Source organism: Eptesicus fuscus, chromosome 24, assembly GCF_027574615.1.
Source record: "Eptesicus fuscus isolate TK198812 chromosome 24, DD_ASM_mEF_20220401, whole genome shotgun sequence".
In the NCBI taxonomy this organism is placed as follows: domain Eukaryota; kingdom Metazoa; phylum Chordata; class Mammalia; order Chiroptera; family Vespertilionidae; genus Eptesicus; species Eptesicus fuscus.
Window position 1 is genome coordinate 7,125,051 of NC_072496.1, and position 22,122 is coordinate 7,147,172.

Below are 22,122 nucleotides of genomic sequence, written 5' to 3' on the forward strand. Positions count from 1 at the left end.
TCTCCTTTCCTCTCTGTAAAAATCAATAAAATAAAAAAAAAAACTATGAGCATCAATTGTCAGAAATATGCATGGTGTTACAAGAAAAAAATTATGATGAAATTTCAGATAAACCAAGATTTATACACTGAGTGGCCAGGTTATTATGACCACCTGACGTTTGTAGGCAAATTAGCCGTACACTGCATCATATGGGATATGGAAGCCGAAGGCCTGTTCGAACACCTTTGCTGTCTGCAGTTACCAAGATAAAACGTCTCCAATTCGCACAGGAACACAGGATTGGACAGTCGAGCATTGGAAAAAAGTCATGCGATCCGATGAATCACATTCCCAGTTGCATCATGCAGATGGCAGAGTGAGAATTTCACGGAAACAGCATGAAAGCATGCACCCCACATGCATGAGTACAGCCCTTCAAGCTGGTGAGGGCAGTGTTATGGTTTGGGGCATGTTTTCCTGGCATGATTTGGGCCCTTTAATTCGTGTGGAAAACGTCTGAATAGCACAACATACCTAAGTATCGTTGCTGATCAAGTTCATCCTATCATGTTGATGGCATATCCTAATGGAGATGGCTTCTTCCAACAAGACAATGCGCCATGCCACGGCACTTGTATTGTGCAGGAGTGGTTTCAAGAACATGAGAGAGACTTTACCTTGCTTAGGTGGCCCCCACAATCACCAGATCTCAATCCAATTGAGCGTTTGTGGGACGAAGTTAAAAGAGCCATCAGGCAGCTGGTTCCTCAACCATCAAATCTCACAGAACTGGACAGTGCTATTCGTCAGGCATGGTGTCAGATTCCTCGCATCACCTTTCAACATCTCGTGGAGTCGATGCCAAGAAGAATCGCCGCAGTATTGAAGGCAAAAGGTGGCCCAACGAAGTACTGACGGGGTGGTCATAAGAATCTGGCCACTCAGTGTGTATCCTATGTATATTATAACAATTTCCACACACACTGTTGTTTAATATTTACCTATAATGAGGTCCCTTAAGTACAATTAGAAATGCTGAAAGCTACATTTAATGCATACTTATATAATGAATTAAAAATAGTGGCAGTGCTGACGGAAGTGAATTTCGTGACGATTTGGATTACAACATAAAGAGGTTTTCCAAACGATTAGTTTTATAAGTACATTTTGGGGGCTTAGTCAACAAATATTGTAGTAAAATAAGAAAGACACACACATTTCTCCACTTTCAAAGTTTTATGGATCTTATCTATAAATAGTAAAATGTTCTGCATTTTCATTACCAACTGTACAAATTATATCAATAAGAGTAATATATTAATTATAACCTCGGTGAAGATATATTTGCATTTCTGAAAATAGGTTTCAGTTATCTATTTTATTAATATGACAAGGCCTCCATCAATTAGACCAGAGATTAAAAGTATAAACAATCATAATTTATAAACTTTATAAACTTGCCAATTATCTTCTCCTCTAACATCTGCCAGTTCTCAATTTTTAGTATAACATGTCTGTATTTTGTTCAATGTAAGAGCTATTATTTGAGCTCAAAATTACATGGAAAGATTACTAATCCTTCTTCGATTAGTTTCCCACATATTTTGGATTATTTTGCCCCTTCAAAATTACTCGCTATTGTACAATTTCAGTTTGGAAGGTTAAAAGTCACACCTGCTATTAAAAAAAAAAAAAAAACATTGGGGGGAGTTAAAAAAATAATAAAAATCCACTGTATCAAAATGAATTCCAACAGTGAAACCAATACTCTGCAGCTGCTGTGACATCTTCATTTTACTAGCCAGGAGAATAGACTATTCCCTCCCCTTCTGCAGAAATTCTTTAGTTATGCTTTTAAGAACAACAATATATAGTGAATTGATTTTCCTTCCTAACCTACATTTTCTCATAGTCCTCCTTTAGCATAAAAATTAAATTTAGGTATTCCAAATAAACGCCAAAAGCTTTCATAAATAAAGATCAAAAGCAAAACTCTAACACAGATTTTTATAAAAATAATACTGATAGAAAAGGGTTTTCTCAGCCAAAAGTCTGAGTTAAAAAAGAGAATCTGAGACTGAGGACAACTGAGAATTTTCTAAGAAAAATGAGGACCCTCCCCCCCAGGGTGGGACCTCATGTTCTCAGGCTGTAGTGGGGCCCCTGTGACACTCTACTTCCGGCTAAAACCTTAAATTCAATGTAATCATTTCACAACGGTGTAGATTCTGTTTGCAGCCCCAAAACTATGATATATGCCAATGATACCCAAGTGCCACTCCAAAGTTTAGGAACTTATTCTAAGGAGAATGTATTAAAAAGACCACAGGAAGAAGAAGTTATTAAATGGGGGTTCATCTTGGGTTTTAACCTCTCTGTCTTCCATCCTCGTCTGTAAAATAGAGTTGGATTAAATTATTTCTAAGGTCTTCTCCTGCCGTGAAATTCGACTGTATTCTCCTGTGGAATTTCCACTCATAATTATTTTAACACACTGCTAGGCAAAAGCTAAGAAGCCAGGTTCCCCCATCAAAATTCTATATTGAAATATTCCATGTGACCAATAAAAACAGTCCTCCTGTAAGGGAGGTAAGATGCTTTGAAAAGTAATGCTGGCTCTTTATGTGAATAGCTAGAGAGGCGTTTTAAATGGCCAGACAAATGGTTTAACGAAAAAGTGCTGGTGGGAGGAGAGGGCAGAGTCCCCCGTCTGTTAACTTAGATGGACAGGAGGCTGATGAACTGGATGCCAGGAACACACCTGTACCAGCAGGTGTCAAAGGAGGAAGTGCTATAGGCAATGGGGCCAGGTCATCAAAGACACTCGTGGTAAGAAGTGGTCAGGACTCATCCAGTTCACCAACCCAAAGGGTTTTACCAGAAGAGCAAACGTGAGAGCGTGCGCAAGTGGAAAGAGTTGTTTTTAAATTTCCAAAGCCTCGTTCCTGAGTTTCCCATCCACTATCTAAGAAAGGCAAGATAACATCTTTATTTAAAATATATATATATATAAGTATATATAAATGCTTTTTATTGACTTTAGAGAGAAAGAGTGAGAGAGAGAGAGAAACATCGATGTGAGAGAGAAAGATCAATTGGTTGCCTCGTGCATGCCCCCTACCAGGGATCGAGCCCCAAACCTGGGCATGTGCCCTGACCTGGGAATCTAACTGGTGACCTTTTGGTGCCTAGTATGACCCTCAACCAGCTGAGCCACACCAGCCAGGGCTCTTCTTATTTATTTATTTATTATTTATTTATTTATTTAAGATCTTTGATAAACATTTCTTGCTTAATGTTTTCCCATTCTAAAACATGAATTTTAATTTTTAAAGGAGCCAAGCTTTAATGAGGAGATCAATTTTGTTTTAATGTTGGTTTTGTTTTCTGATTAAAACACACATTCATTTTTTTGTCTGAAAATGCAGAAAATTATAAAGAAAAAATCACCCTTACTCTCACTACACAGATCTAACCTCAGTTGGATCTATTTCCTTTCAGTATTTTACCCCTTGTGCCTAAATATACACATTAAAGATGCACAATTAGGGTCATAGTCTCAAGTGTTATCCATCTGGATAATGAGCTTTTTGCCATGTAATTAAAATCTGAAAACATGATTTTTATTAGCTGTATAATGTCCCATTCTTTTACCATTACTTATATGCACATAACTAGTCACACTCACACATTTCTTCATGTCTCTTTTGCTTATATACATCTGTGTTTCCTATTTATTTAAAAGAGGTCTGTATGAAAGCTAAAACATCACAATGGTGGCCAGTATTTTTTCCTGTTTGTAGCATGTTTTTCGACATGACTTCTTGGACATGCATTTTAAGTTTCGTTAGTAATTCCTATCACTTCTTTTACAAGCAGAGAGTCATCCGTGACCCGACGCCAGTTTGCCCCCCTATTTCGCTTACTCTGCCTTTGAGAGGCGCCAGGTATCATCTTCTGTAAAGCCCTGTTTTATGGAGAAAAGTAGAATCGGAAAATCCATTTTCCTAAAACCCGTGGCATCTGATATTGTGACAATCTCGCGCTGATCGTGGCACACTGCGGCCAGGAGACTGAATTTCCCCGGTCGGGCCGAGCCCCCGAGCCGGCCCAGCACGGGCTGTGGGGTGGTGCCGTCTAGCAAGAGCTGCTCCCTCGAGCCCAGTGATGGCTGGGACAAGTGCGGGCTCTGACTGGTCCTACGACAGTGGGAACAGACACCTCTCGGTGAGCTGGGGCCCGCTTTGTGAGCCAGACGTGGGGAAACGGGAGGAATGGAATAGGGGATCCGCTTTCTGCGGTCCTGCGTCCTGAACGAGGGCTGACTAGGGTTTCCTGGCTTGTCAGAAGTCTCAATGTTAGCCCGGCCGCATTGAGAATGGGGACGAGGCAGAGTGGGGAGCCCGCGGAGCCGCCCAGGGGCTCATGATTCAGGTTTCCTACACACTGGGGTCTGTCCCATCCGTCCTAGTGGACCCACTGACCCAGTTCTCCTCACAGAGTCACACTGTTTTGGTAATTTTGGCTTCAGGATGGGCAAGTCCCACGCCGGAGTATGTAGGACATCCTAATTCCCTTTAGAAAACCGATGGGCAATTTAGAGCGTTATTCTTGCATCTGTTACTTGAAAACAACTCCGGTTCATGAAAGATCAGATGAGATTATTAAATGGGCCCCCAATCAAATATGAGAACTTTAGTTCCCCGAGGACGCGCACATGCTAATTTATAATCTAGAACAAAAATCCTAAAAGGAAATTGCACAAGCCTTTCTACTCCTTGAGAACAACCCCAGGGCAGTGGTGTGACAGCAGACCCCTGTGCTCGCCTTGTACACAGACTATTTCTCGCAAAGTAAACTCACATTCAAGCCTAAGTCAACTGAGCACAGTGCGTTTTCCCAGACCCTGGCTTCCACTGCGCTGTTTTGGAGGGAAAGGCTCTCATACGTAGAATCCAAGGGCTCTTTCTTGTCAAAAACGTTCAAAACACGTTTCTGTTCCTTCCTCCTGGCCCCGAACCTGGCTCTTCCGTATGGAAACCTTAAATCTTTCCATAACCTTGGCTCACCTGTGCGAGAACATCTTTGGCCGAGGGACAAAGATGCGTTACTGTCCTCCCAGAGGGAGGCTGCCTCGGGACAGCCCTGCACTTCCCCAGCGTCTTTAAATCAGTCCTTTGTCATCTCTTCTCCCTCCTGGAAGTTTCAGTCCCCCCCCCCCCGGCCCCCACCCTGCGTTGAGCAGCGAGCAGTAAAGCACCAAAACAGGAAGGCGACAGGCGGACAGGGACCCAGGGAGAAGGCGAAGAAGCCCGGATGTGCACAATGGACCAGGTCACTAACGCCCTCCCGTTCAGATCCCGAGGAAAATGCGACCTAACTCTGCTATCTTCAAATCAAGAAAAAAATATATAAACAAACTCTCTGTATAAACCATGGTGGCAGCTCAGAGTGGAGTTGGCTTTACGGTGAAACTCTCCTGCTAGCCCTTCACATCGATCTACTTTAAAGGCCTGGTAAGCATTCAGTGGCTATTGATCAACTCAGAAAACAACCCCCCCCCCCAACTTAGCTGTTAAATAATTTGCAATATCCCTCTAGAGACACCAAGAATATCGCCGAGATGTGATAAAAGGCTGCAGTGAAAATGACAAAAATGTGCATTTTGCACGTATTTATAAAGCCCCAAGCCAACCTAACCAAACTCGTTGGCAAAAGAAAGATACCAGGATTCCAAAGAAGAACGTTTTGTGTGCAATGTACGTGAGTCTGTCCGTCCCACTCAGACTCAAAACCCCTGAAAGCTGGAACAAATCAAATGTTCATGGAACAAACAGCTTGAGTTCCAATGTAAGTTAAAAGACTCTTTTCTATTCTTAGCAGAGCTTGGTCCTAAGAAGCAAGCAAGCAAAAAAATAAAATGAAAGAAAATGATGCTATTTCCCCCCCAGTTATTTCGGGAAACAAGAAAGGAACTGTATCAGACAAAACTGGATGAGCATGGGAGAGGGGCCCACTTCCTCTTCTATTATTAATTATTTCTCCTGAAAACGAGGAGCGTTCTGAGGTCTGGCAGATCACTAGTTAAAGGACAGTTATTCTGCGGCCCCGGAGAGGTGAGGGGAGCAGGGCATGGGAAATTCCTTTTCAAACACATTTTTGTCCCTGCCACTTACGAGAGGGAGGGGGAGGGGCACCCCAAAGGTCAACACACCACATGGCTCAGGCCCTGCGCAAGGCACACCCTCAAAGAGGAGGCTAAGAGTGCCTTATTATTTATTTATTTATTTTTTATTTATTTTATTTTTTTAAAGAAACCATTTAAAGCAATTTGAATTCTGCAAAGGGCAACTGGTTAATCCAAAATATTTTGAAATGGTTGCAAGGTAGCCTGGGTTAAAAGGAAACCTTCTTCGCCAGCCAGGAGGTGAAGGCCGCGTGGTTTGGTTGGAGGTCTTAGAGCCAGCAGCCCTGTGTGCCCCATTTTAAACGTATTCTCGATTATAAAGTGCTTGCCCTTAAACTCGAGCCGCTCCCTGCCGGACTGCTGCTGCGAGCCCCGTACAAAACATCCTAAATAGGCACATCGGTTAGACTTCTCTTAATAAGATGCGAATAATCGCTAATAAGAGATCCAAGAAAAGCTCATAAGAAAGCCAGAAAAATCTTATTAAACTTAACTAACTTAAGAGCATGGGATGCTGGAACAAGGTCCAAATTTCTTAAGCCAAAATCCCAGGCACTAGAATTCTAAGCTTTGGGAGAAGGAGGTTGGGGTAAGAGGGGGGGAAAAAATCCCTAGAATTTGAAGCTTAATGTAGGGTTTAATTCTGTGTTAGAGGGGAACATTATAACAAGCAAATAGTACACTTAAGTAAATCTCCCCAGGGGTAGCTTTACAATGAAATAGCTTCAGTTTCTGCTGGCCAACATGGTAGGCCGATCGATGGCTGAGCGCGGAAAACCAAGTCCCAGACGCATGCCTGAGAAGCAAAGGCCCAGAATAGTTAGTGTCGGCCAGGACCAAAATAATGATCCGAGTCCAACTGCCAATGAAACAGCAGTGGGAACGAAGACGCGGTCAATGATCAGATTCCTGTTTAAACGCCTAGAGTGCAGGGGGAAGGCGCTACAGGAATCTCCCTCACTGAGCTCTGACTTGTTCCTATGGCCGGCTGCAAGATTCCTCCCTCTGAACACCCTTCTTCCCAAGACCCACGCCATCCCTGAAAGGACTCTCGATGCCAGGTCTAGGAGTCCGGGGGAACCATGGCAGATTTCTGAGCAGGGACAGGAGCGACATAATGGAAGCAGTGTTTAAGGAAGGGGGCGGTGGGCAGGCCCAAGGGACCGCAGCCGCACAGACGGCCTGGAGGAATGAATGCGCTAAGTGTCCCCCTGTGCTGCTACGGACTGGACGCACCGAGTCGCGCTCGGAAGCAGTCAATTGCTCCCATTCCCGCAGAAAGCACCCTGCTTGAATCGCAAGCCATTTGGTAACTCCGAGTCCTGCAGCAGTCCAATGGGGTTAAAGCAAACCGATTTAGCTAACCCAGCAGCTCAGCAAAGTCACACAGAAGGAGGCATCGCGCCTGCTCCAGGCCCCTCTCATCTTCTTCCACCTTCTAAATTCATAAAATACACAGGCACGAAGGTAAGCCCAAACTCTTATTCGGGAATCCGGTTCATCCACCCGTTTTATACCTTGCTGACTGCTTATAGAGTCACTTACGCCAGATTTGCAAATCCCCAGGAGGTGCCCGAGCTGAGCAAACAGAAAGGCTACTGGGGGCTCAGCCTCCCGGCCCCTCCCAGGATTCCTCAAAGGGGCCCCAGCATCAAGTCAGAAAGCAGCTTAGGAACTGGGGGAGTGGACTGGGCCTCTGACTTCCTTCTTTCCTCTTCTTAGTAGGCTATAATTTTTGAAATGTTAGAAACCACGTTATTTGGGGAGGTGGTGGTGGGAGGGGAGTTAAAGGACAGGATGGGCTATCCCCAAAATGAACTCAAACGACAGTAATCAGACACCTTTCAGACGGACTCAAAGCCTGATGAACCTCCTCCTGCTGTTTGGCAAACAGCTCACTGCGCTGGACCCATGGGGCCTGATTTTCATTATTCAATTAGAACAGCCTCAAATCAAGCTCTGCAGCTGAAGGACCTGAGTGGGACTCAAATATTTCCTCCGTTCATTCAATAATCACTTTCTAGTGTTCACTCAATACCTGGCTCCTTGCTAGGCCCTGGAGCAATGCATTCGTACAAAGAAATTGGCTCAACAAGCGTAGGGAAATAGCAAGGAATCAAAGGTGTAAGAAGTACAGAATTACTGCATTTAGAGTACTTAGATGCTTAATAAATACACAAGTAAATGAATACACAGTATGTGGAACCCGCTGTTCCTAGCGCTCTGGGGAGCAGTCTTCCTTGACTATGGCATATTGGTTTCAAAGGCCTCCTCGGGTCCCCACTCCAGCGCAGGAGACCGCCTGCCAGGCTGCCTCCACTTGCTCCCCGGCTCCCATCCTCCAGGCCTCCTGTTCCCTTACTTTGGGCAGCTGGCTCCCCCATCTTCCCTGATGCTTCCTCTAAGTGCTCCTAAGCCCCCTTTTCCTTTTCTGGGACTCACCGAGCCCTCGACACTTTGATTTTGGTCCTCAGAGAGTGTGGTTATTTTTGCCTTGATCATCTCTTTCCTACTAGACTATAAGCTGCCTGATGGCAGTGACTAATCTAACTTTGTGAGGTTTTTAAAAACACACACATTTAAGCTTCATAAATTAAAAAAAATTTTTCCTGAGATTTTTTTTTTTGTAATCACTCATTCAACAAATATTTGGTTCCAGATATGCCCCAGGCAGTCGGCTTATTTCCAACTCCCAAACACTGAGCAATTGGTTATCTGGTTTGTATATTTAAAAAAAGAGCCTGGCCAGTGTGGCTCAGTGGTTGAGCGAGGACCTATGAACCCGGAGGTCACAGGCAGATTCCCAGTCAGGGCACGTGCCCCCCCACACCCCCCGCCCCCGTTGCAGGCTCCATCCCAGTGGGGGGTGGTCAGGAGGCAGCCAATGATGATTCTCTCTCTCTCCCTCTCCCTTCCTCTCTGAAATCAATAAAAATATATTTTTTAAAAGATACAATTTTGTAGAGTCAATTTTTCTGAAAAGAACACAAAATAGTACAGCAATCAAAATTCTCCTATAAATATTAAGTTCTATAAATTCTTTTAAATTACACTTAACAATCCACCTAAGTTTGAGAAGAAGATACTACAGATAATTGCCTTTTTCCTGGAATTAGAGCTGCAGTTGATCCATAACAATGACGTGTATGTTTGCCAAATAGTTTACATTTTTGAAACTTTAGTTTTAACCACAACGAAAAAGGAACAGTTGAATCATTTCTTTTTTGTTCTTCCCTCTAAGTACCTGCTAAGCAATAATATGGAAAGGGGGTAAAGAACATATTACTTCACGGCAAAATGTTATATTAATTAATTTTATAAAATAAGAAGGGCATTGTTTCTTGATATTGATGGTTAAAATACAAGATGACCAAAGCTCATATTCTGAAATGTATTGCAGGCTGTGCAAAGCATTCCACGAGGCACAGCACACTCTAAAATCTGCTCATTTATAGCATAAAAAAGTCTCTAAAAGAAGTGCTGCTAATAAAACAGGCCTTCGCTCAATCCGGCTGCCAAACTCACTTACTTTGGCAAGTGAGCTTGGAACATTTAAAATTTTACAAACATTATCCTGTTTTAAAAAGTTAATTTGGACTACTTTAAGGAAAGTAAAAATAAACCCTGGTTGCAGTGAAATCAAGATTTAATCTGACCAGACCTCTAAAATTAACTATCTAATCAGATTATATAATTAGTATAAGGTCTAGGGGCCCTGAGTTGGGACTGGAGAGGCCCACTGATTCCCAATAGCCCCCTTCCCCTCTCCGGAGCCAGATCTGCGACCTGTTCCACTTGCTCTTTCCTGGAGGCTGATGGGGCGAACTGTGCGATTGATAAATAAGGATGAAAAGCCATACTTAGCTACATCAGGATTCAGGAATGGCTTGGCTTCCAAAACAATGTTAACAGAATTAGCGCAGGCAGTCAAGAATAACACCAACGAAACAGAGAAGACAATGAAAGGAATAAAGAGGAGAAAGGAATGACTGTTTGGTGCTCTGTGCAAAATGGCCACAGTTATCCATCTTTACAGAGAGAGACGCTAACGCTGAGAGCTGAAATACTACCCAAGGCCACAAAGCTAGCAAATGGCAGAACCCGGATTCCAACGCACCTGCCATAGTCCTAGACAGGTTACAACGACTATCAATAAACAAAGACCAATGATTTTTTAGCTGTTAGTAACCTTTCAGTGCGAAGAGAGGAAAAGAGGGGGAAGTGAACTTATAAAACTGGCTCTCTTTGTGTGTTAATAGAAGAACAGGAGATGCCCCTGACAAAGCACTGGTATTTACCTTCACTGCCCTCGGGAACAAAGCAGCTACTCAGTCAATATTTGCTGATCAAGGAAGGCAACCTGCCTGTGGACGGCTCACGCCCCATCCAGGTGGCTTACCCTCCACGTTACTGCCACGTCTGTGAAGATGGGGACATGGACTGCAGTTTTTAACCTGTCCCCAGCACTTAACACTTAGCAACTACTCATTAAATACTTGCTAAATAAGTGGGTAACTAACTTGAATTTCTCCACTCATGGCTCCAACATCTTACAAAAGCCATTGGGTTGAGTCTGGTGATGTGGGCAAATCGGAGACTCTGGGGTCTGTGTCCATGTCCAGGTTCATGCTACCCTGCTGATGAAGTGTTCACAGTGATGTTGGGTTCAAATTCCCTAGCTAACTACAATCACACAGTCACCAGGGCTCAGGAAAGGGGAAAGGGTGGCTCACCGAAGGCCAGGGGTAGCAAGGTAAGACACTTCGGAAAATGTTGTTCAACGTTGTAACTACCCCTGGACATGATGATACAGCATATACAAAAGAGCAAGGCTTCCAGTAGTAGTTCCTATCTCTTTTGACATAAGACAAGAATCCTTACTTCTAAAGAGTTCCCGCCACAGACAGTAACTAGTGTCCTAAGGGGAAACAAAAAGAAAACCTCTGAAAAGAGTCAGAAATTGGAAAATTAATAAAGAGCCAAAGAAGAAAGGAAATAGAGGTTACAAAAAATTACACAGTCACAATATATGGGGGGTGGAGGGGGGGTGGGGACAATGTTTATTTAACCTTTAAGGGGCTGAGCTAATGCTGGGGGGTGCTGGGCCCCTCTGTGCCAAGCCTTCTTAACTCTGCATAGCTGTAACTCCTCCAGGGTGCCACGGGGAACACTCAAACTGACCATCTGTCTACGAAATCACCTTCAGGGAAATAAAAATGCAGCTGGCAGGTGCCCAAAACCATCACAGGTTGCCTGCCACGGTCATGCGTCTGTGGCATTGCCAAGTATCATTTACGGAGTCCTCCAGTACCACTGAGCTCATTTCTCTGCGACACCAAATTAAAAGGTAAGTGCAGTTTGGATTAGAAATTTTGTATGCTATTTTTGGATGCAGAACTCCTTAGTAATTGTCATAAACCATTGCCCCTTCCATTTAATATGGCAATAAGAAGATCCCCGATGAATACTTTGCTTCAACCAGCACACATGGAACGTGACTGGCTCCTGCGAGACATTTTCCAGATCTCGGCAGGACAAAGCGCAGGCCAGGAGCCTGGAGGCTCGGAGACAGCCCGACTGTTCAGGATGGAACACTATCGTCACTCATGACCAGCCAAATGACCCTTCACCCGCCATCCATTCTCCTCACTTTCCTTCAGCATGGCTTTATTCTTGCATACTTCCTCCCACTCCCATGCTCTGCCTCCTCGTCCTTTCTCACGTCCTGCTCACCCTTCGAGGGTCACTCAATTCTCTCTTCTCAATCAGACTGTCCCTGACCTCATTCCACAGGGATCCTTCCCACCTCTGAACTCCTAGGGGTCTCTACTGTTTCTGGTGCAAAAAAAACCTTCTTATTATTCGTATGTTATTTTGTAATTCTCCAGGTGTTCTCATGACCAGCTGATGTAGGACCTGTAAACCTCTCCAGCATGAAATTATTTCTAAACCCTGGTTCAAGTCACCATCATCTCTCACCTGAAGTACTGCAACAAGCCTTCTCCTGGTCCTCCTCTCTCCAATGGTCCTGACCCAGTCCAACCTGCTCTCTACCATGCAGAGATCATGGGCCTCTCTAACAGGCAAATCTGACAGGATTTCTTTTTGCTTAAAAATCTGTGATGTCACAGCCATTAAGACGGCTGTAATTAAAACACACACACACACACACACACACACACACACACACACACACACACACACACACAAAAGAACAAGTGTGAGCAAGGATGCGCACTGCTGGTGGGAATGGAAAGTGCCACAGCAGCTGTGGACAGTTTGCTGGCTCCCCAAAAAGTGAGACAGAATGACCATATGATCCAGTCATTGTACTTCTGGGTGTAGACCCGAAAGAAGTGAAAGCAGGAACGCAAACAGCTATTTGTTTACCCCTGTTCACAGCTGCGTGAGTCACCACAGCCAAAGGGCGAGGCAGCCCAACTGCCCACTGACAGATGACTGGCTAAACGCACCGTGCTCTAGCCATGCCTACAACGGGGTGTTATTCAGCCTCAGGAGGGGAGGGATTCTGACATACTACTCTAAGGCTGGGATGAACCTTGAATGAACCTTGCTAAGTGAAATCAGCCATTCACAAAAGGACACGAGTACTCTATGATTCCAATTCTATGAGGTCCCTAGAGTAGCCAGATTCCTGGTGACCGACAGGAGAATGGTGGTTGGCAGGAGCTGGGGGTGAGGCTAACAGGGAGTGACTGGATTTCATGGGTATGGAGTTGCAGTTTGGGAAGACGAAGAATGTTCTGGAGATGGGATGGTGGTGACGATTGCATGGCCATCTGGAAGTACTTAATACTACTGAACTGTACACTTAAAAGTGATCGCTTTTGTTATATATATTTTTCCACGATAGAAAAAATAACAAACAAAAAACATGCACACACACAATACCTTCCACTGGCACAGGATCAAGTCCAGCGATCTCCTGAACGTGACTGACAGTGCTCATAGGACTTGGTCCCAGTGTCCCTCTCCTCTCCAACCACGCGCCCTTCCTCCAGGGCCCAGCCAGGCTCAGCCATGCTGGAGTGGGCTCACACTGCTCTATAAATCTTTTTCATTTTATTTTAATTTATTGGTTTTGAGAAAAAGAGAGAGAGAGAGAGAGAGAGGTTTGTTGTTCCACTTATTTATGCACTCACTGGTTGTCTGTGCCCTACCAGACAATACAATCAGTCACATTATGAATGCTAACGGCTCGCCAAGCTTTGGGACCACTCACCTGATGCTGGCTATGTGCTGTGGCACAGGCTGATGCTGAAAATGGTCGGGCCAGGGGTGGTGCAGGCAGAAGGATGGAGAGGGCTGGAGGCAGCAGGCGGTATGGTAAACAGGAGCATGGTGCGGACACAGAGGTGCCGAGTACTCGGAGTGGGGCTGCATGCAACACGAGGCCAGAGCAGAGGGGGACGCCGCGCCGGCCTCGGGGTGGCACTCCTGGTGACTGCTATGGCTGGTCAACGGGTGATGGTATGGGCAAGGATGGCAGCACTGCGGCAACAGCGGAGTCGCTCTCTGGTTGTCTAAAGGCAGGAAGGATGATCTGACTGTGCCATTCACTGGCAGGCATCCGTTTGGACTCACTTTTGCTCTTGGCGCTTCTTTGGGTGTGAGCTGCTGGGCTGCGAGGTCTCCGTCAGAGGGGGGCAGGGGACTGGGGGTGGCTGCGCTGGCTGCGAGGCTGCCATTGCTCAGAAGCACGCAATCGCTGTTTCCATTGCTCATAGCCATGCTCCGATCTCTGGACCCTAAGGAAGACATATCAAATCATCCAGTTATCGTGAGGCAGGCGGATCTGTGGAAAGTCAGGAAAGATACTTAAAAACAGCTCTTTGGAAACAAGGGTTGTGGTTATGACTGGTCTAGTTAACCTTACATGAAAGCCAACAAGAGGAAGAGAATGGTTTGGCTCGCTAACCTTTCTGGAACAGCACTCTTCTGTACAGACAAAACAGCTTCAGGAGAGCCCTCTCTCCAGCCTCCCCCACTTCTGCAGACCTCAGGTACCCGGAGAAACCACCCCTTTCCCGTCTGAGGCCATGGTGTTTTCACCCCCTGTGAAAACTACTCAACAGGGGCATTGCTGAGCAGAACATGCCAGAACAATGCACAGAGTTCCCACCTGCATCCTCATGCCCAGAAGATACCCATTATGCTAGGAGACAATTTTAGCATTACTGATTTACTTACCTTTTAGATAAAACTCCTCAAACACACACCAAGACAGACACAGACACACAGACATTCCATTATATAAGTATCACAGCTAAGAGAGATGGAATTTAATCAACTGTTTTAGTAAAAAGACAAAGCATTTAGAAATATGAAAAATGTACATCAAATCAAGGAGCTGTTTGTTGCCTCTCATCAGCCTTATCATCGCTTTGAAAGGGGCCTGCCAATCCCACTGCCTTTATAATGGCGACGGAGAGGGCTTTTGCATTGTTGCAGTCAATACTGTTGCTCTCTCCTTCACTGAGTCACTCCTGGGTATAACTATGTACTATAAAATATAGTTTCATGTGTTTTATAAAACATTCAGATAACATACCTAACACCAAGCAATGGCAGTGAAACGTATTCTATTATCCCAGGAGTAGGAAGGCGGGTAGGGAGCTAGAAGAGCCCTAACTGACCCAGGAGGCACCAGCTCTAATCCTCCATCCCTTTCTCAATGTGCCAGCTCAGCAAGATCTGCTCACTTAAGCTTCTGTTTACTAAAGAACAGATCCTCCCTTCTGTTGGTAACAAAAGGAAAACGCTGTGTGCAAATGCTCTGAAAACAATAGAACATAAAGGCCATCTAAAAAGGCACTTACTCTTTTTTTTAAGTTAATTGAAATGTAAGACATTTATTTGTATGCTTAAGAGAAAGGCAGTCTAGATAATGTAAGAAGCTGGATGAGATAAATGCAGTCATTTCCCAGAAGTGGAAACTCTCACTCTACAAATACTGAAGGCACATTCTTTTTCTCGCCTCCACCCATGACTCATGCTCCGGAGCCTCCCCTCCAGACCTCGGCCAAGCTACCCCAGTAGATGGGATCTACTGGGCTGAATGGGAAACTCAATGCCTGCCTTTCACCTCCCATCAGGAGGACGGAAGGAAGGAAGACTTTTCTGGTTTGATGGTTTGGTTCCACCATCCCAGGTTGGTTAATATCTCAGAGTCTATTTTTTTTAAGTATTTAATTCAGTCAATCCTATTGACTCTAATCATAGCTGTTGGGTGAGTTGTGCTAGTGAAAGTATCTATATATATAAAACCCTAAGCGTCTGGCCAACCATTCAACCGGTTGACCGTCTGACCAATTGGTATGATCAAACGGTCAACGCAGGAGCTTCCCCCTGGTGGTCAGTGCGCTCCCACAGTGGGAGTGCGCTGCTCAGCTGCCTGACGGGTGCCAGACGCCAGGCTTATGGCTGGCAAGTACAGCTGTGGTGGCGCAAGCCTCTCCCGCCTCCGCGGCAGCAGCAGGCACAGCGGGGCTGGGATGAGCAGGAGTGGCGTGGCGCCCAACCCAGGCTCGGGCTCCTCCCCAGCCACCTGCCGCTTTGCACACTACTGCACCCCTCGGGGAATATTGGATTGCTGGTTTCAGCCCAATCCCCACAGGACAGGGGACGCAGGCCAGGCTGGGGACCCTACCTGTGCAAGAATCCGTGCACCGGGCCTCTAGTCTAATAATAAAATCCTCAGTTTTCAAGTGAAACTGGGCTTAACACAGAGGCTATCAAACTTTCTCCAACACCCTCCCAAGTGCCCTAACATCCCCTCTGAGCTCTTGTCAAGTCCATGTTTCCCTATCTTCTTACGGAATCTACTCCTCAGGAAAAAGTAATTCCTCGCCCAGCCAGCATGGCTCAGTGGTTGAGCATCGACCTATGAACCAGGAGGTCACAGTTCAATTCCCAGTCAGAGCACATGCCTGGGTTACAGGCTCGATGCCCAGTGTAGGGTATGTAGGAGGAGCCGATCAGTGATTCTCTTTCATCATTGATGTTTCTACCCCCCTCTCTGTCTCTCTCCCTTCATCTCTGAAATCAATAAAAATGTTTTTAAAATAATTATAATAGTTTTTCTTTTCCTTTGTAACCAGAATAACAACTATCATTCCCTCTTTTTTTAAAGTTACAAATGTATCATTTTGTAGTTACAGAAGAGTTAAACAGATTTTTGCAGGCCAGCCAACGGACTTAATCACCATTTATAACATTTTCCCCCCGATGTGGTAAAACGCAGCTCAAATGCCAAATCACTGACTTACAAATGAATTTCTGGAACAAAACCTGTTTCGTAACTTGGAGACTTCTTGCGATGAATTAGGAGCTAGTGGACAGTAAAGAATAATTTGAACTCTGGCTTGTCGTGGAAGTAAGTCACATGAGCTTTCTATGATTGTGTCTTTAATCATAAAATGAGAAAAATCACATTGACTTTATAAGTTGTGAATTACAAGGAAAAAATAATAAAAAGCAAAACCAGAAGAAAGATTGTCCTAAGAAATGTCTATGGATCAAGTTCAGTAGATGCACTTGTGTAGGATTCGGGGACCAGGAGAACAGCAAAGCTTCCATCTGAACTCAAGAGCTGACCCAGAGCCATCAAAGAAAGAGCTTCTCTCTTTAGAACCGAGACAAATGAGAAAAAGATTTGATTTGAGCCTTGAGCCTAGGATAGAACAGGAAAGGGGATGAGACAGAGGGAGAGTCCACATCATAAAAAAAAAAAAACACTACTGTAAATGTAATGCTCTGTGATTATAAATGCAATGATCATGGTATTCATGGTGGGAATTTAAACTCCGTTTTGGACCAAATATAATGAACAATTTTAAAAGCAGCTATGTTGCAATCACCCGTTTTCCCCGGGGCCATAATACACAGGCCTGCCAGAGAAAAACTCTTCTGGAGGTGTGATGGGGCCCATGGCCAGAGACTTTAGTGCGTTTCCTGCTCATGCATTTAATATGCCAACAGCAATACAGTCACAGCCACTAATCTCATCTCCCCATTTCACCTCTTCTACTAGCATTTTAATATTCTGGGTGCTTCCGCGGTGTGGGGCTTACGAGGCCTTTGGCCAAGCACCATCTTTTGATTATATTTTAAAATTTAAGTGTTTTTTTGCCTTTGAACCTCAGTTCTTCAAATGTATAAATCAGGCTAGTAATCACTGTCCATCTCATAGGATTATTATGAGAATATAAAAATGTTTTGAAAACTATAAAGGGCAATGTTTTTATAATGGAAGAATTATCATTATTGCTTCCTTGAGTGAGAATATAAAAAAATACAGAAGGCTGCTCCCTACTTTGAAAGCCAGAGTTGTGTTTTAAGATGGCAGCTGAGACATCTGTATCTTGGAAGAAACAGCCTGGCTGGGTCTGCGTTTGAAAGTTGAGAACCTGGGTCACGTTACTCACCCTCTTAGGGTCTCTAAGTCTTGCTTGTTCTTAGAGTTAAATCTGTTTGAAATGCAAATTGGCTCAACCCTCTAAGAGAGCAATTAATCAAAATTTAAAATACCCTCATCTTTGACCAATAATTCTACTAGGCACTATCCTTGGACATATTTGAACAATGTGTGAAGATGATGTATGGATAAAGTTGTTGACCGCACCACTGTCTGTACCAGTGAAAACAGGAAACGAACTAAATCAATACGAGAAAGAAACTCTGTCATGTCCATACGTTGGGTGTGCTGTACAACAAGAACAAAAATGTGTTGGCTCAGGGTTACTGCTATGGAAAGAAGTCCAAAGCCGATCTTCATGTGTAAATAAAACCTAGCTGCAGGACAGCCTTTATGGTATGAATCCAGTTTGTTAAAAATGTGAGGGAGACACAAATACATGGTTAGAATACACAGATAATTTCTAGAAGGACTTAAGAAAATGCTACCATTATTTTGCGACAGAAGGTTGGACTAGGCCATTGGAAAGGTGGAGAAGTTTCACATTTTACTTTCCATACCACTTGCAACTTTTACTACAAATGTATCTTCTATATAGGATTTTAACAAAACAACACAAAGTTTCTAGCATGGTGACTAATAATGAACAAAAGGTAATTAATATTAATATGCAAAAGCAAACTTGTTTTACCTTAAAGGATAACGAGATACCTATTCACTGGATACATTTAAAAATGTTTATCTTCTGATATATATGTGCTAGTTTACAATAACACCCTACACAATATATCAAATAGTTAGAGAAAGCAGGGAATGAAAATGGAGCTAGGGAATAAGAACAGATGAATACAAACTACTCAGAAAAATAAATATTCAAACATATATATAAATATATATTCCAAAAATATATCTTATCTTACAGCTTCCAAATTCTTAGAAACATAATTATTGTTTGTTGGACTAAAGCTACCTAAATCAAGAGCACTCTGACTAGTTCCATAAACATTAAGCAGACACGACAGAGAAGACACACACCACATTTCAGTCATGCTGACATGTAGAGAGAAAAGTCATCCGAGTTCACGTGAGGAGAAGGGTCGGGCAATTGCATCCTACTCTGGTCTGGGACTCAGGAAACTCAACACCTATTAAGACATAAGGAAATTACAATGCTCCGAAGACAAAAAGTTGTATCTCACTGAAAATGTTATCATCTACACTAATAAGAGAAATATGCAAATTGACCACACCTCCATGACACCCATCAGCCAATCAGGAGTAAGTATGCAAAATAACCCAACAAAGATGGCAGGTTAATTTGCATGCGCAGGCGCTGAACGGCTGGGCGGGACACCTGCTATGAGGGGAAGGGCAGGGGGCGGAGGGAGCTACAGGAGCGGCGCTCTGGCCAGGAGCAAAGATTTGCAGGCTCCGGGCAGCCGGGAGCAAAGCCAGGGGAAGGAAGGCCTATTCTTGTACAAATCTTCGTGCAATGGGCCTCTAGTATAATCCTAATAGGGTCTGTTTGAATTATGGACATTTTATTTGTCAACATATGACATGCTAAGACGTGCTAATGATGCCAAATTTACCCAAAGGTTGCAAACTGTTGAGATGGTTCAACATCTAAAAAGAGTGTTATGAAAAGCTCATGGTAACTTCTTGGAACTGGAAGTCAGAACTGCTGGCGTGGCCAGAAAACTGTCAAGTTCAAATCTAAATGTATTGTTGAAGAGGATACACAGACCTGCCCCAATTACCACAGGAACCATTTAGCAAAGCCATCACTATCCTTCACCAACAGCTCCTCTGGCCTGCAGGCACATCACCTCATCCCACAATGGCCACACCAGGGCACCGCTTTTTCCAAGCACTTTCCCATGCTTGAGCTCTCCTGAGTTGATCCTCCTAATAGCCCTCAGAAAAGCAGGAGTGGCAGGCATTGCCGCTCCATTTTGCAAAAGACAATCTGAGACACAGTCCCCTCAGAGCCCGATGCCAAGGTTTGGAGGGCTTTCGGCTAAACTACATTCAAAAGCTCAGGTGACGTATTCCAGGGTAACTGGATGCTTCATCAGGTTCCGTAACACCAAACTTAACAAGAAATGGCAAGACTGGATCACCAACAAGGCCCCACATTGTACCCAATCATCCTTTTCAGAAGAGTGATGCTCTGATAGCACAGTTTCACTAGATAAAATACACAGCACTGCCTGGCCGTGTGGCTCAGTGGTAGAGCATCAACCCATGAACTAGGAGATCACAGTTCAATTCCCAGTCAGGGCACATGCCCTGGTTGTGGGCTCAATCCCCAGTAAGGGGTGCGCAGGAGGCAGCCAATCGATGATTCTCTCTCATCATTGATGTTTCTATCTCTCCATCTTCCTTCCTCTCTGAAATCAATAAAAATATATTTTAAAAAAAAAAAAAACACAAAAAAACTAGCCCAGTGCTTCTCAGAGAGTAAGGACCGCTTGGGAATGATGCTGGAGTGCAGATTCTGATAGAGCCCATGTGGAGTGGGGCAGCAAGCTGCCAACTGCATGCCCACCCTGCTGGTCCCGGAGAACACTTTGTGTAGCAAGGCCCGGCCACAGACAAGGTGGGGAAACAGAGAATGAGGCCGAAGCGAGGACAAAATGATGCACAATTAAAACAAGTAGGGAAAGGACAACACTCGACAGAGAAATAAAGGCCCATTTTTCTGATTAAAACAGAGAAAAGTAACAATTTTAACAACAGTGGTTCTAATTCACAGCCAAGTTTAATGCTGGCTTATTTTATGACCCACACTGTTGTGTGCATCGAAAAACAACCAGTGAAATCTTTAATCTTTTTAGAGCAACACATACATGGACTGAAGCACCTGCCCAGCTAACTGGGGGAGATTGTCTTTTTCTCTCCAGCGGTCCTACATATCAACAGATGGGTGTAGAGAGACCCCTGGAGTCTTTTCACAATGGGGATAAAGGCAGGCTGGGAGTACCGCACCCATTATTTACCAATCCTGTTTTAATATAAAACAGCTCCTCTTGCCCTAGCTGGTGTGGCTCAGTGGATAGAGCGTTGGCCTGCGGACTGAAGGGTCCCAGGTTCAATTCCAGTCAAGGGCACATGCCTGGGTTGCGGGCTCAATCCCCAGTAGGGGGTGTGCAGGTGGCAGCCGATCAATGATTCTCTCATCACTGATGTCTCTCTCTCTCTCTCCCTCTCGTTTCCTCTCTGAAATCAATAAAAATATATTTTAAAAAAACACACACAGCTCCTCTTAAAACTGCTTGATGCTTAGCCCCAAATGATGGTCTCATTTCTGATCACTGGTACTAAGCTGACTTATTCATACTTAGTGCTGTGGCCAGAGAATAGATAGCTTCTCGAAAAGCACCAGAGAAACTGACAAAGAATTGGGTTTTAGGCATCGGCTGCCGTGGGCTATTCAAGACGGGTAGTATAAGGACATCAACTAGGTTTTGTCTCCCAGAATATTTTTCCCCTCAAAGGACTATTAAAAATGTGTGTGTTTTTTAAACTCACTGTGTGAAATACTTTCTTTGCAACACCTCTATGAAGATATTGTTAAACCATTATAGAGAACACTGAGGGTCAAAAATATTAAAGTATAACCCATCCAAATCACATGGTTAAAATTCAATCTCAGACTAGTACGACTCAAAAAGCAAGGCTTTTCCACTACCTCAGGATGCTCCTAGGGCATTGCCAAGTTCAGCTAGCTTTTATAGGCCCACTAGAGGCTACTGATATAAAGTTCAGTCTGAAGGTCCACATGAAAAATATTGTCTGAATTCAGTATTTCCCAAGATAGTTTAAAAAGGCACAATCCAGCACTTAAGAAACATATTTCAGTGAATTAAGTATCATATTATGCAGACCTGAAAAGCAAGGCCATGGACTGGGTCATGTAGCATTTTAAAATATATATTTTTATTGATTTTAGAGAGAGAGGAAGGGAGAGGGATAGACAGATAGAAACACTGATCAACTAACACCTGCACACCCCCTACTGAGGATCGAGCCCACAACCCAGTCCATGTGCCCTGACCAGGAATCAAAACCAACAACCTCTTGGTTCATGGGTCGATGTTCAACCACTGAGCAACACAGGCCAGGCGGTCATGTAGCATTTAGACTATTTCACAAAAATGTCACTGTGACTTGACAGCAAATCTGAATCTTTAATAAAGAACCGGCACTTTTAAGGAACTATAAAGAATGGTCTTAAATAAGGAAATATAATCTTCTTCCCTGCTGAGACAAATTAAATTTTCTTATTTTTCTTCGAGTTCATGAACTTTCTACCATTAAACTCTCCTTCAGTAAGAACATTTCTAAATATCTTCACTTAATCACCTATAAACATTTTATATGTTGCAAAGAACTATACAAAAATAAATTATTATAGTTTTTATTTCCCTTCAGCATAAACTGCAATGCGTTAGAAACCATTTTCCCAAGACACTGTCATCCATTTGAGAATACCCTAAATATACATTTCATA

General features: G+C 43.9%; 1 protein-coding gene across 1 annotated transcript in view; it reads right to left on the reverse strand.

Moving 5' to 3' along the window:
- DISP1 (dispatched RND transporter family member 1) overlaps positions 1-22,122 on the reverse strand; it is a 117,769-nt gene that overhangs the window by 27,901 nt on the left and 67,746 nt on the right. The window contains exon 4 of the mRNA XM_054712963.1: positions 13,413-13,938. Within this exon, the coding sequence (XP_054568938.1) occupies positions 13,413-13,938 (526 nt within the window). The remainder of the gene's footprint in view (positions 1-13,412; positions 13,939-22,122) is intronic.